Source organism: Nannospalax galili, unplaced genomic scaffold (genome assembly GCF_000622305.1).
Source record: "Nannospalax galili isolate Female #2095 unplaced genomic scaffold, S.galili_v1.0 scaffold1501, whole genome shotgun sequence".
NCBI classification, from domain to species: domain Eukaryota; kingdom Metazoa; phylum Chordata; class Mammalia; order Rodentia; family Spalacidae; genus Nannospalax; species Nannospalax galili.
The window spans coordinates 90,666-106,383 of NW_008343602.1; the positions used below are offsets into that span (position 1 = coordinate 90,666).

A 15,718-nucleotide genomic window follows, 5' to 3' on the forward strand; every position below is an offset into this window, starting at 1 on the left:
GGAACTGGTAGAAGAAAGGAGCCAGGGGCTCCTCCCAAGCCCATGGGACCCCTGAGGAACAGATCCTCAAACGACCTCAAGAGTAAAATCAAATCAGTTTATCTGGTCCAATTGTATAATAGTTGTTTAAAAAAAAAAAAGTCAGCATGTGATAGGTTCTTAGCCTAAAGTCTTCTCAGTAATAACTTCAAATAATACAGGACACACAAGCATCACACTAAGATATTAGTATCTATTGCAACACCAGAAAATTTAAGTGGTACATACACTAAATCACCTATAGAAAACTAGTTGTTTTAAAAAAAAAAAGTCAGCATGTGATAGGTTCTTAGCCTAAAGTCTTCTCAGTAATAACTTCAAATAATACAGGACACACAAGCATCACACTAAGATATTAGTATCTATTGCAACACCAGAAAATTTAAGTGGTACATACACTAAATCACCTATAGAAAACAAAAAGAAAATGAGAGCTTGTTATTAAGCAGGGTGTGTGTGTGTGTATGTGTGTGTGCACGCACGCACGCGCTGCTATCTAAATAAACCGCCTCTTCAGCATAGTGATTGTCCTAGCTTGTTTCTTTATTGCTGTGACAAAACACTCTGACCACTACCAACTTGGGGAGGAAAGAGTTTGGAGGAAAGATTTTATTCAGCTTACATCTCCCAGGTCGTAGTTCGTCAGGGAGCCCAAGGTAGGAACTCAGGGCAGGCACCTGGCGGCAGGAGCTGGAGCACAGGCCATGGAGGAATGCTGCTTACTGGCTTGCTCCCTTGGCCCCTGCTCAGCCTGCTTTCTTATGCAACACAGGCCCACCTGCCCAGGGGTGGCACCACCCACAGTGTGCTGGGCCCTCCCACATCACTCATCAAGAAGATGCCCCTCAGACATGGCCACAGGCCAGTCCAATAGAGGCGATTACCCGATTGAGGCTACCTCAGCCCAGGTGTGTCAAGTTGACACTAAAGCTATCCAGCACAGTGATGATGTTCTGGATCAGCCCTGACCCTCAGAGTCACCTATGAAGAACATGAAAACTTCAGATACAAGAGATCCAGCATGTGTGGTGGGGATTCATCAGTCAAAGACCACGTTAGGAAGCACTGTTGAAATCAAGTCAGGATAAACACTATGATGAAGTCGACACTGAAGTTTTCCACATCAATCTTGATTTTTCTTAATTCAGCTATTTAATATTAGATTATAACAAAACAAAGTTTTACAATTATTTTTGAGGGAAAACATCTCCTGACATAAGAGCAAATTAAGTATCAGTACTTATGTATTTTTCAAGTAACTACACACAAATATGTATTACTGTTCTGATTTAGTTTACTCAGAATTTATGAAAAGATAAAACTGGAAACATTTCACTATCCACCTCAGTAAAAGATTTTGATTCCAGGTCCTAAGTAACTGATTATGCCCTATCTTTATTGCATTCTTGCTAACTGCTTTGTGAACCAGTCAGTACTTGCAATTTTTATGACAGTCTTGAAAAGTGTTTATTCCTGTTTTACTGATGAGAAAGCTAATGGCATAAAGATGTGAAATAATGTTCCTATGAGAGCAACTGAGCCAACCCTTGATGCAATTTTGTAGTATATGAGAATAAGAACTTTCTTTGAATAAAACTGTTGCTAGCTCCCCAAATCTTTGGATTCCTCTGCCTCAGCTACTGGAAGCCCTGGGCTTTGTTTACCAGGGTTGGTTTCTTCATTTCCTTCATTGCGAGTTTTATTCTAGAATCTGATAGTGAGGTATTCTGAAAGAAAAGGTCAATTTTTATCAAAAGAAGATATGTTTTTAAAAATTAGTCTTTCAGATATATTCTAACTTTTATGAGAAAAAATATGAAATAAGATAATGAAGAACTTCTGATTTGTTATTAATTTGTTGTTAATTTTGATTATCTATACTGTTTCACCAGTATAAACTCAAAAGATCAGCTTGTTTCTTTTTTAATTTATTGCGTGTTCATGTCTATGATGTGGTGTGTGTAATTGTGTGTGTGTGTGTGTCTGTCTGTCTGTCTGTCTGTGGGTACGCAGATGTCATGGCATCTGCAAGGAGGCCAGAGGGTAACTTTGGGAGTCAGTTCTCTCCTTCCATACGGGAATCCAGGGATTACTCAGGTAATTAGCTTTGTGTGACAAGGGCCTTTACCCACTGACCCATCTTGCTGCCCTTAACCTGCTTTTGAGGGAGTAATACTATGAGCCCCAGTGCATTAAGATCTGAGAAAATCTGAAAATTCATGACAATACACTAAATTATCTAGTATCACAGCTATGTATCAATGAGAGGAAATGCTTAGGACTTAGAGCATCATTCAGTTCTGTGAGTAACTTGCAGCAAGGTTGACTATTCCCTTCTTTTAGATAATCTCTTCTGCTGACTTCCATAACAGCACTTTTTTTCTTTTAATTTTTTTTATAATTTGAGAATGTCATAGTGCACATAATGCATTTTGATCAAATCCTTCTCCCATTTCCTTCTCTTCAATTTCTCCCCTACCTCGCCTCACTTTTCCCTCCCAACTTCAAGTGCTCTTTGTTAAAAAACCCACTGAGTTTTTTTAAACAACAACTCACTGACTGTGCTGGATAGGGGTAGCTGTCAACTTGAGATACCTGGGAAGAAGGAACCTCAACTGAGGAATTTTCTGTATCTGATTCAGGCATTTCTGTAAAGCATTTCATTGATTGTTGAGTGATATAGGAAGATCTGGGACAATACAAGTTGTGCTACCCCTGGGCAGGTGATCCTGGGTTGTACCAAGAAAGGAGGCTGAGCGCAGGCCAGACAGCAAGCCAATAAGCAGCATTCCTCTGTGGTCTGTGATTTAGGTGCTGTCTCCAGTTTCCTTCCATGAGTTCCTTCCCTTGGCTTCCCTCCATGATGCTTCCCTCCTTGATGGACTGTGATCAGGATGTATAAGCCAAATAAACCCTTTCCTCCACAAGTTAGTTTTTGAGTGTTTTTTTTTTTTTCAAATATAACTCATTTTTTTTATTTGTTGATTTTTTCTGTGTGTATATCATACAGAACATCCCAAACAATATTATTCATCTATATACCCACTTCCCAAATGGAACCCTCCCATAGCCTCCCCCTCTCCCCACTGGAGCCCATATACTCTGTCATCCTTCTTACTGTCTACTGTGTTGTCGGTGCCCCCAGCTGTTCCCCAGTGCTTGTCCATTCACCGAATCCAGTCAGCCTATCTAGAGATCTTTCTTTCAGGAAGATCAGCTGTTCCTCATCTAGCAGCAATCATTTGTCAATATTCCTTTAAATAAGATTGGGGTCTGCTGTTAATTTTCCTAATTTTATGCTAAGTTACTGTCTGGGAGTCTCTTGGGCCACCCTGGCCAACAACTCAAAGGAAGGTATCCCTGTCTGGCATTGTTTCTTATTATGTAGCCTTTATCCATATATATGGACTCTTAAAAAACTATATTGACCCTTTTAATCTTTGGTTATACTTTCCTTTTGGGTGTTTAAGACCCTAAAGTTGGCCCAGATAAATCAATTTAATTTTATTCTTAAGGCCGTTTGAGGATCTGTTCCTCAGGGGTCACATGGGCTTGGGAGGAGCCCCTGGCTCCTTTCTTTACCAGTTCCGCCTTTGTGAAGATAAGTCAAAGGTCCTGCTCAACCATGGCTGGCTTCGCTTGGAACCATGGAGGAACTGTTTCCTCTGTGTTGACCCTCTTCTTTATAGACTGGACATTGGTTTGAGCCCATCTGGTGGGGTCGCCATGGCACAGCACTTTCTTAACTTTTCTCGTAAAGCACAGTCTTTGTTTCTATAACTTCTTTGCAGGCTTTTGCATCTATACCTGACCACTTACTGTTGATTTTTCCCAGGCCTCAGTCATACACATTCCTGGGATATTTATTTTCCCATAGCTTAAAAAATAAACAAAACACTTTTATATATTAACTTTCTAAATTTACCTCCAGGCCAGTTCTCTTTGGAGTTGCACACTAGCAATGCTGACTGCCTGGCTCTGCTTGATCACAGTCATCTGGCAGTCATTATTACATACCTAGAAAGGAACCTTGGGTTACACTTCCTTTGCCTAGCTATCCTTGAAGATTCCTCTTCATTCAGTTGTTGGTGAGCAGAACCTCAGGACAGCGCTCATAGTCATTTCTCCTCCCTCCATACCTCAAATCCATAGGCAAGGCCTGTAGATTTTTCCCACTAACTCATATGTTCTTGCCTCTTTAGGCTGTACCTTCATTGTTCAAACATATAGTATTCCCTGGCCTCCACTGACTTCAAAGACGGTGGTACTGGACCCTTTTCCCTGTCATTCCATCTGAACTGCTCTTAGTTAATTCTTTTGATGTTTACCTGCATTATTCTAAAAAACACACTTGGAAGGATATATTGATTTTCCATTGAGGATGTCTTCCTTCCCCTCTCCACTGTCTTCATACATCATTTATTCATAGTTTCTGCTAAGTCACTAGTCAATATAATTTGTAGTTTTATAACTACATATACACAGCCAACTCACATAGAATATTGTATTTTTTTCCTTTTCTGAATACATTCCTATGTAATAGATGTTTTGATTTGTTCAGTGGGCTAATTTTATAAGCACTTAATAAAAATTCACCTCAAAGTACTCTCAAGATGTTCATATATACTATATGCTTCACCAATATAATTTTCTTAATTCCTACAATCTTCTGATTATGCAAATCTGAATGGTTGATTGCTCAGCTTAGCACACAGCGGGCATCCTGGTCTCCTTTCTGCATAATCTCCTCTTATGCTTTCTTTCAGTTTCTTGGATCTCTACCTTTTAGTTTTATTTGTTAGCTGGCTTGTTTTATTGGAGAATAACATCCAGCAGCACCCTGAGAAAGGAAACTAGTATCTTTTGAGATAACTAAGTGGAATGTGCCCAAACATCCATTCTCCTTACATCTACACTTGATTAATATGGACATATGGACATATTAATATGCATATGGACAAAAGTAGATTGTAAGAAATAATAACAATTAGCATGTCTGAGGGCCAGAGAATCTACATGGGTCCCAGAATCTACATGGCAGCTAACAACCATCTATAACTCCAGTTCCAGGGGATCCGATGCCCTCTTCTGACCTCCATGGGCATTGCAGACATGGCTGCACTGTAAATACATGCAGGCAATACACTCATACACATAAAATTTTGGAAAAATAATAAACTTTTTTACAAAGCATGTCTGATAAGCTATAGAGAAAATACATTGTTTATTTAAAATACAATTTATATACATAAATGTGTTAATTAAACTATGTGTGCGCGCGCGCACACACACACACACACACACACACACACTTTAAATAGAGTTAGGCCGTACAGGGTTACATTGCTACCACCAAGAGCTGTAGATTATCTAACCAAATCCCCAGTGGCAGGCATGGGAAGCCTCTCTGCACTGTTGGCCATGGTGGTCTAAATGTCATTGCCCTTGGTTTCCTTCCACAGCTTGAAGGTCAATCCCTATTACTGAAGACACCACACACTTTGTACACACAACGTATAGGAATCAAGTTAGAACTAACTTAGAGTCTCCTCCCTGAGGATAAGCTCTCATAGTTTCAGAATGTGTTATGCACCCTGACAATGTAGAAAAGCAATCAGAAGTCCTACCCAGCTGCAAAGCCTAAGAACCACAACAATGCTCCACCTAGCAAAATATCCCTAATGGAGCAATAGTGGCACTTTTCTCTTGGGCATAACCAACTACTGTTTAGTCGGACTTAAGTTGCACTCAAATGAAGGGAATTCATTCCTGGTATTGTAAACCTAGCCAACTACCCATCAGTGGAGAGGTCATAGACCCTAGGATAACCTATTGCTGTCATTTTCCTAAACCAGTACAATTTCTAACTATATTCTAAATACTTCCCTTATACCCACATATAAGTGTCGCTCTCAACCCTCATCAAAGAAGTTTCTTTTTGCAAAGATGGAGACCATTATAGAAATACACAAGTGGTCAAAATGCAGAGAATAACAGAGTGTATGGGGTGCCCAACACTAACTGATACATCTAAAGTGCACCCCCTACAACTAAACTCAGGAAACTCTGCAGGAGATGGGGTGAAAAAATTTTAAGTCAAAGGACCAGGATACAAGCTGCTAAAAGGTGTCTTCCAGACATGACAGGGAAACTGCACCCAGGGAATTTCAACAGTGTGGTTGCCTAAAACAAGAACTGCATACTACCAGTTGACATGTTAACGTGGATGGGGGAAATTTCACGAAGTCCCACCTCTACGTGAAAAATTACAGGCAATCAATGGATGTTAAGAGAAGTGAGAATTAGTTTTCTTCTTCTCAGGGGATCCAGAAATAAACTCACAGTGAACTCACTGATAGGTTATCCAAGTGGTCAGCCTTAAACATATGTTCATATTGTCAAATGGACCTAGGAAGATGGAAATTTATATATATATATAATTGAAGAAGAGATCATGAAATTGAGAGGAAATGGGGGGATGGGAGCAGTCAGAGGGGGAGTCAGGAGGAGGTAGAAATGCTGTAAATATAATATTCTTGTAGGAAATTCTCAAAATTTTTAAATTAAAAAATATTGGGGTTGACTAGAGAGATGGGTCAGTGGTTAAGAGCACTGGTTGCTCCTGCAGAGGATCCACATTGGTACTTAGCACACACATGGTGGCTAACAACCCTCCATAATGCCTTTTCCAGGGGATCCAACACCCTCTTCTGGCCTCTGCAGGCATTGCATGCACACATGTACTTACAAAACACTCATACCCACAAAACAAAAATAAATAATATTTTAAAACATTGGGAAGCTTCCATTGTCCTGAATTCTTCCACTGTAGCTTTTGAAAATTATAAATTATTTCTATTCCTGATATTCCGTTTGAACATTGTGGGTGGATTTTCCTTTTGTTTTTCCCATTCTCTCTGGAAGCATATAAGAATTTTTTTAGTCCTAGTATTCACTCATAATGATGGCATTAATGAAAGTCTATTTTCATGAACATATGAGGTTATTAGGTTTTCAACTTAGAACTTAAATGTTTCCATTTTTATGAGAATTTTGAAATCATGTCTACGATGACTTCCTGTTTCTCAGCCACTGTCCAAAATTTGCACTGTTCAGATCTGTGCTCCACAAGTGGACCTTTAAGTATTCTCTTTTGTTCCCACAGATCCATCTTTCCTTTTCTGCTTCCTGGAAAATTTTCAATCTGATCTTCAAAACTTGAGTTCTACCATTTATTAGCATGTTCTTAACTTTAAAAATGTCTGTTTCGTTTACTTTTTAAAAAATTAAAGCACTACATTTTTTTTCCTGGTTGTGAAGCATGTTCTTAGCTTTGTGAGATTACCAACTCACACACTCATAATGTTTAAAATCAAGTTTGTCTGTGTGTGCTCTGCTTCCCTCATGCTGTTTGCAAGGTCATTTCTTATTAGATTGTCACCTCAAAAACTTGAAATCCTGAATTATATGCTTGTAGTTGAGAGCAAGTACTAAACAATGATTAGAAAATCCTGGTTTGTGAAAGGGGCTAATGTAATAAAAGCTTCAGGAGAAAGTGATTATTGCTGATATTTCCTTTGGAGAGCTTCAATATTAGTATATGCATGCTTTTCATTTGGGATGGTCAATTTTTCCATGTCTTCCCTGTGGGATCCTGACTCGTCTAACCACTTCTTTCTGCTTCTGTATTTTCCTTGGCTTAAGGCGGTACTAACTCCATTTTGACTAGTTGTTTCAGGCAAGCCTGGGCATGCCCAGGTATGTTGTAATCTTCAGTTACCACCCTCATCCCAGAAAGCTACAGATCAAGCAAGCCCAGGCAGATAGCAGCCTTAAGGTAAAAACAGAAATTTCTGGCCCCACAGATAACAGTCAGTGTGTTCCAATGCCCTAAAGACAGCCCCTACCAATAAGAATGCTCCCCGTACTCAGGGCATAGGACCACCCAATCATTTTAAAGGATGCTTGGTGCATGCACAGGCTTCTGTGAAACTTCCCTATAAAAGCCTACCCCACCCTAGATCAGGGCTCTCAGTATGCATCCACTGTGTCAGTGAAATCTGAGGGCCCGAGCGTAAGCCCGAATAAAGGGTCTTTGCTGTTGCATACACTCTGGATCATACGTGGTGCTCATTGGGGATTGTTAGCTCTGGGGCGTAACATTCCCATCTGCAATCTTGAAATATAAAGGCCTCATTGCCAATACTACAGAACCAAGTTGAGGAAGACAGATGAGAAAGTTTAGCAATTTTATCTATGTTTACTTAACGACTGTTATTGAAAATATGTCTTCACCATTGACTAGTTTTCCCAATAATATATCACTTATTATTTTTTAAGACAATAAAGTTCTACCCTTTTTCTATTTGTGGGAGGAGAATGTCTCTAACATTGTGCTTGCAGACATGCTCCCAAGTTCTAAGTACTTCTAACCAAACTTCCTTATTTTACATTGTAGCAGGTTGCCTATATTCTCCATCGATCAGAAAAAAATGGAAATAATTTCTCAGTGTTTGGTAAATTTTATGGTGTAAATTAAATTTGTTAATAAGCTTATCATATTGTGTTTATTAATTTATCTCTAAAAACATGCTAAGATAGTTACAAATTGTCTAAATCCCTCTCAGATTTTAATGTTTCATTGTTGTCCAAGTCTCCTGCCTTCCCAGAGTTTTCATGCTGTTTTATTTCTATTGGTTTTTTAAGAAGAGAAGCCGGATTAGCTTATTGACCTGCACCAACTTTAATGAAAAACTCCTCCAGTATGTACTCCCTTCCAGTATATATTTTAGATACACAGTGCTGTCTGCATCACCTTACTAAGCCATGATTCAATTTCTCCTGGACTGCTATGCAGTCTAAACTATTCTCTACTTCTACCTCCTGTCTATCTCTAACCAATTACCCTGATGTCGTCAAAGTGAAAATTCTGAAATCCATAACAATCAATGATTTCACATTATCTATCAAATAAGTCTCAATTCCTTACGTGGCCTATCCAGACAAGCTGTATTGTGCTTGAATTTTCAGGAAAAACAAGCAGACAAACAAAAAGTACCTCGAATCATGTTAAATGCTCACAAATGCAGTGACTGGAAATCCAGAAATTCTGTTGACATAACTTGGTTCTTCCTAGGATTTATTGTTATTCTCTGGGCTTTATGAGCTTTATCATCCTTTATATGGCTGCTTAACCCTTCAGATATAGTAAGGTGATTCAAGCTTTATATCATAAAGAACAGAGCAAGAGGAACAGATCAAGAATTGCTTCTCAGAATGCTTCAGAGCAGAAGAAAATTAGTCATAAGGCTGAGGAAACACCTCCAGGGAGCTTCAGCCGAAAGGCACTAGATTTCTGTTTCTGGCAGAGGAGGATGAGGTTAGGATAATTCTTATAGTCACAAACCTATGGGAGGGATCCATAGCTGTGTCGAGAAAGGAGTGCACACTTTAAGAAATCAAAGAGTCAGAATGAAAAAAATCAATAGTAGGTAAATAGACAAATGAAAATGACTTCCAAAAAGATATCCACATCAAGTCCCTGGAATATCTGATCAATACTATCTTATTTGGAAAAAGTATCTTTATAGAGGTGATTAACTTAGTGCCCTAGAGATGAAGAAATAATTATGAGTGATGGAAAACAAGGAAAAAAATTTCCCATTTGTCCCCTGAGAGAGTGTGGCCATGACTATACCCAGGTTTCAGATTTCTGGCCTCAGAACTGTGAGAGAACACATTTTTGTTGTTTTAAGCCACTGCACTCGTGGTGATAACAGCAACACAGAACTAATACACTAGGCAACCTATCAAAACTTAATAGTCTATAATGTTCACTATATCAAGTTTTCTACTCTCCACACTTTATCTACCTAATTCTGTCTAATCCCATTTAAAAACACTTATTGGGGACTAGAGAGAAGGCTCAGCGTTTAAGAGCACTAGTTGCTCTTGCAGAGAACCTGTGTTTGATTCCCAGCACCCACATGGCAGTTAACAACTGTCCATATCTCCAGTTCCAGGGGAATCTGATGCTCTCCTCTGACCTTTGCAGGGATTGCATGACACAGGTGCCACTTACATACATGGACGCAATACACACAAAATAAAAAATAATATGTATATTTTTTTAAAAACTACTTATTGGAGCTTTCTTGTCCCAATAATCTAAATTAGATCTTCCCTTTTACTTTCTCTTAGTGTATCACGTATATTTACTTTTTGATACCTGTTTTGTCATTTTACATTTGTTTGTTCATTTAAATTTCTGTGCAGAAATTTCCTCCAAGACAAGGCATTTCATTTTGGAGAGAAACTTCTTAAGACACATGTGATACTCTAAGGAAAGGTGAGACATTCCGTCCAGCAGAGACTGCATCTAAACTGGGAGCTAAAATATCAGGATGTTGTGAAGAGAAATGAAACATTCCAACCTGCAGGGAAGTCAGATAACCTCAGAAAGTAAACAACTCAATAGCTTCAGGATCCCTCAAACTGACCAGATTCATTAATTCTTCCCTCCCAAGTGCAGATAAGCAGAAAGGGCTGTTATACATCACTCACACAGTCAAGTTGCCTGAAAGAAGCAGAGCCCAGCTGAGTTATCTGGAAAAGACAGTCTCCAACTGGTTCATCTGCTTACAGGTTATATAGTATGCTCTGGGTTTACTGCTTTCCTGAGCTGCTGCAGTGGGCTTTTGTCAATGCAGCTATCTTTGAATCATTTGTGTTCTTATAAGTATGCCCAATAAAACTGACTGGTTCACCAAACTGGTCTTCAATGGTATCCTTACTGTGTGTTCTGCTGTTAGTCTATCTAGGGTGAATAGACATTTGTTAAGGTCTCCTCAGGAATACTGTTACACAACAGTTATTTGATTTAATAATTCTCTTGGGCAGAAACTCTGTCTCTTCAGCAACAGTATATTCTCAGCATCTGCAAAAGTACCTAGAACATGAGAGCAATCTTATGTTTCACGTTAGAGACTGGAAATATACCATGAGGAAAAAGAAACAGATTCATGGTTAATCACTGTGTGAATCAAAACATTCTTTGTTATACCTGTTTGATTATAAGTGAAAAATAATTTCATGTTCACAGAAATGTTTGATTTTTTCCAGGCCTAACATTTGATATCTATAACTATAGATTCCCTTAACAATTATAAACACTAGAGGAGGTACTTTAAGCAGACTGAATATTAAGGAAAAAAATGATCTGAAAAATGACAGATCCACATTTTCCTTTATAAAACTTCTACAACCTTTAAAACATTTCATAAAACTTGTTGAAACAGAGAGGAAGACGATTTTATTTAGATACAAGCAAAACCACATAATTAATATTCAGTTAGAAAGTGGGTTATAAAGCTCTGCATGCAATTATAAAGTTTCTAAGGTATAGTTATTTATAGCCAATAAAGCAAACAAGATGATTCTACATTGTACCACAAGCAGGACATTTTTTTTTCTTTTTTGCTATCTATAGGCATAAATCCATGCAATCCAAAAAAATGCAGTGACTTACAAATGCAAACTGCAAATACTCTCCCTATAAAAGTGAGAGAAATATTGCAAAGGTGTTTTGTTTCCCAGTGAGTATTTTTTTTACCTTAAGCCAGAAGTCAATTTGCTTCTTTTGCATTTAGGAAAAATGCACAATCAACTTTCAAACTAATAATGGAAATATGATATAGCAGAAATAAGAATTTAATATATCTGTATTTGAGATCCAATCTTTCCATTACTGGTTAATTTAGTACTTTGAATGAGTCTTTCAATTTGTCTGACTTCAATTTGTTTACCTAGAAATTGAAAATAGTAGTAACAACCGTTATATTGTTCTAAGTTGTGGTCAGAACAGATAATGGACTCCACATGAAACTGTTCTGGACTGTCTAAGATATATTATGAAATCAGACTTATTATCTTAGGAAGAGCTACTGAATGTACAGTACACTTTCAGAGTAAACTGAACAAACTTCTGACTGTTCCTCCCTCCTCAGTCTGAATACTGAAAATTAAAAACTACACTGTAAATCTGAAAATGGTTTTGTTTATATACTGATGCAGTTATCCAAAATACTAAGTTTGCATTTTATAACACAGTGTTTTAATAAATATTTATGAAATTCAAATAAAACTGTAAGAAAATTAGCCTTTTTTTTTTTTTAAAATTCAGCTCTACACAAAGATGAAAATGTATCATGGATTCTTAACTTGAACTCCAATTCTTTTTCTTCAGGGCTATTTGAAAATAAGACCAAGTTACTATAGTTTTACAAATACTCCACGCAAACTTTAAGAAACTGATAAACACCTATAACAGAAACAAAAATCATATAGGATGGGTAAGGCTTTGGGGAAGTCTGTACGGGAACAGCAGTCTGTGATATTACTGAGATGATGCTCTACCTCAGAGCAGAGAAATGTGTGACCAATGCTGCTGCCTGGGCAGAATTAAATTAAAAAGTCAACATGCTTCGCTGGGCAACACAATTATGGCAAGATCGAATTTCAAGATAGCACTAAGGGATACACATTAATGGAAAAAGAGAGATCTGATTTCATGAGCCATATTCTTCATATTTCCATAAATTGGCTGAAGGTAGTCTAAACAAAAATCATTGTGATTCAGTCAAGAAATGAAAAAGTGGCAGTCTAGGAGGGAATCACCAACTGCAAGATTGTCAGTCACAACAAAACAGAGCTTTATAGGAAGGAACTGATGCAAAAAGTCAGTGAAACGGACACTCGAATAATTAATTAACAGTGGATTTCCATAAATAAAAGGAAAATTTTCCATGACACTCTGCAAGTTGCAGCTGTCCTAGAAAAGAAACCAAAAGAACAACAGGAAAGAAACCAACAAATTTCAGTTAATTTTATACAAAAGAAGAAAAGAATAAACCTATAGTCAAAGAAACAATGACAGCCTAACTAAAATTAAAAAGAGGACAAATTACAGTGGAGAGCTCAGACATAACTATTCAGAAATTATGATTTCATCAAGGATCTGTTATTATAGTTTCATCATTTATTTTCTTATTTTTGAACAAATCCAATTTTCTACATTTTCCTAGCTTAATTTTGAACATTTTTTCCAAGAAAACCATCTATAATATAACTTGAAAAGTTATTTATTATAAAGTGTGAGACATATTTTCTTGACTTAATTATCTGGTCTTGCATCATCATGTCATAAGTTGTATTTGTTTCCTCTTTTTATCTTGACTGGATTGCCTTTTGCCTTTTTTCATACATTGCTATATTGTATTTAAAGGAAAGTTCTTCGGTTTACTGAGAAGTAACATTCTTTTGTTTTTGAATTCATTAAAATCTCTGTCCTTATTACACACTCTCTCTGTTTCGTTAGGTTTATTACATGACTGCTTTTTTCACTTACTCAGCTGATTGCTACAATCCTTTATTTTATTATTATTTTAATAATGAAAGCATTTAAGATTGTTGTCTGTGAGAATAACATTGGCTGCGTTGCCCTACAATAATGTTTTTTATTCCCATTATTTTCTAAATAGCCTATCATTATAATTTTGACTTCTTTCTTTTCCTAATGGGCTTTTTAGAGAATTTTTTAAATTCTCAAATTGCTAGGTCTTATTTCTGTTTGAGTTTTAAGCTTTAGTTATTCATTTACATTTAAAATATGGTAACCAAACTTCTGCTCAATTAGATATGTATTTTATTTGTAAGCCATAATCATGTTAAATAAAAGAAAAATAAAAATGAAATTTAATAAAGCCTTAAGTGCTCCTCAATTTATTCAATTAGCTAACATTAATAGATTGTCAGTAGAACATCAAAGCTCTTACAAACTTTAGAGTTCGGATCTGGAATGTACCCCAAAGAGAAATAAACGTTTGGTTGCCAGTCTGAGATGGTGACACCTTTATCAAGTACCACCTATTGGAAGGAAGTTAGGTCACTGGGGGTGTGGCTTTGAAAGGGATAATGGGGCCCAAGCCACTACCCTTTTTCTCTTTGCTTCCCAGATACCATGAGCTGAGCGGACTTTCTGTGCACAAATTTTGTTTTTTTTTTTTTTTTAACAGTGTTTCCTTGTAGCCTCAGCTGGCCTGGAGCTCTCTATGTAGACCTGGCTGGCCTCGAACTCACAGAGGTCTGCCCGACTCTGCTCTCTGCCTCCCAAGTCTAGGATTAAAGGTGTGTGTCATCACACCCGGCTCTCTGCACAAGTTTTTGCCTGGGCTCCATCAGAGGCCCAAAAGCAGCAAGGCCACATCACCATGCACTGAAATCTCCAAAACTATGAAATAAACATGCAAAGTAAATCTTTCCTCCCTTAAGTTTTTTACATCAGGTAAAAACAGAAAGTAAACACATGAAGGGAAGTTCAAATGAAGAAAGACTATTACTCAACCTTGAGGCATTTTTTTAGTCAATGCTAGAAAAAAAGAGAAACTTCAATAGAATAGCAACAATCTATCTTGAGAAGATTACTCAGAAGTCACAGATTGGGAATCTTAAGTGTAAGCTGTTATCTAGAAAGTACTGAGTGAGACTTTTGAAAAGTGGGAAATAAAGACAAGAGAAAACAAAAGAAAGCCAAAGTCAAAGAATATCAATAAAACATAAAAACAAAAACAGGAAAAGCAACGATTTCAAACTGGAGCAGCACAAGCTTCCACACAGGCTTCTCTGGAGACAACTACACAGTAGCAACTGAAGGCCGGGGGTGGAGACATGAGGCTGTGGAGGCACAGAGTTATAGAAGGCCAGCATCTGACTGAACCACAAATGTTAACAGGCAACCAAAAATCTCACACTAAAGGAATGCACATTGGAATTACTGACTTCTTGGATCATACAGGTAAGATGCAGTACTTACCCGGTTTATATGGTTGTTCTCTAAAATGGCCTGAAGTAGAGTTTTCTGAAATTCTTCCAATTTCTTCGAGCATTTCTTAAAAATATGATTAGATAAATTAATATCACTGTTCAATCTTGCAACTGTATCAACAGCTTCTGTCCAAAAGCGTGAAAAAGGAAGTTTGGGATGACGGTAAAAAGCAATCAGGCCACCTAGCAACTGTAACACAGAGTCAGAGACTGTGGATGAGTCTTTCTCAAAGTGAGTGAAGTCTGCTTTCAGACTGCCTGATTCTGTCAATTTCTTCAGTTCAAGTAGATGTTGCAAGAACTGCATGTGAGAAGACAGAGGATTTTCCACGGTAGTACACCTTCTTTTCCTAAGAGGCAGTGGAAGAACAGGTGGGGGACTGCAGCTGTCTATAAAACGCTGGGACTCGGAAGGTTCACTTCTTTGCTCATTTGATAAATCACATCCAGAATCATTCATCACAGTTAACGTATTCTCAGAACTTGTAGGTTCCTGACCTGGCAGGTAGGAAAACACCTTTCCTGAAACAGAAAAGCATTATTAATTTCCTGAGGCTGAATGCCTTAAAACTTGTCCTCTGTTCTACCTGAAAATGCTAAATGAAATATTCTAATATATTTTAAACATTCAAAAACCAGTAGTACAAAACCCAAGTGGAGGAAAAGAAAGAAACAGCTTAGTCTCATTGTAGAAATGTTATTCCTCTTCAGCTGTGAAAAACAACTGTGATTCTCTCTTTTCAGTTAGTATCTCTCATTTAACTACAAATGACACTTCAAAGATCCAGAGAGAGCCACC

The 15,718-nt window shown here is 37.6% G+C and overlaps 1 protein-coding gene across 1 annotated transcript in view; it reads right to left on the minus strand.

The window, feature by feature from the left end:
* The window catches only part of Mei4 (meiotic double-stranded break formation protein 4), a gene marked incomplete at its 3' end in the record, with an annotated part of 159,489 nt that overhangs the window by 42,190 nt on the left and 101,581 nt on the right, over positions 1-15,718 (minus strand). The window contains exon 3 of the mRNA XM_008839937.2: positions 14,909-15,441. Within this exon, the coding sequence (XP_008838159.1) occupies positions 14,909-15,441 (533 nt within the window). The remainder of the gene's footprint in view (positions 1-14,908; positions 15,442-15,718) is intronic.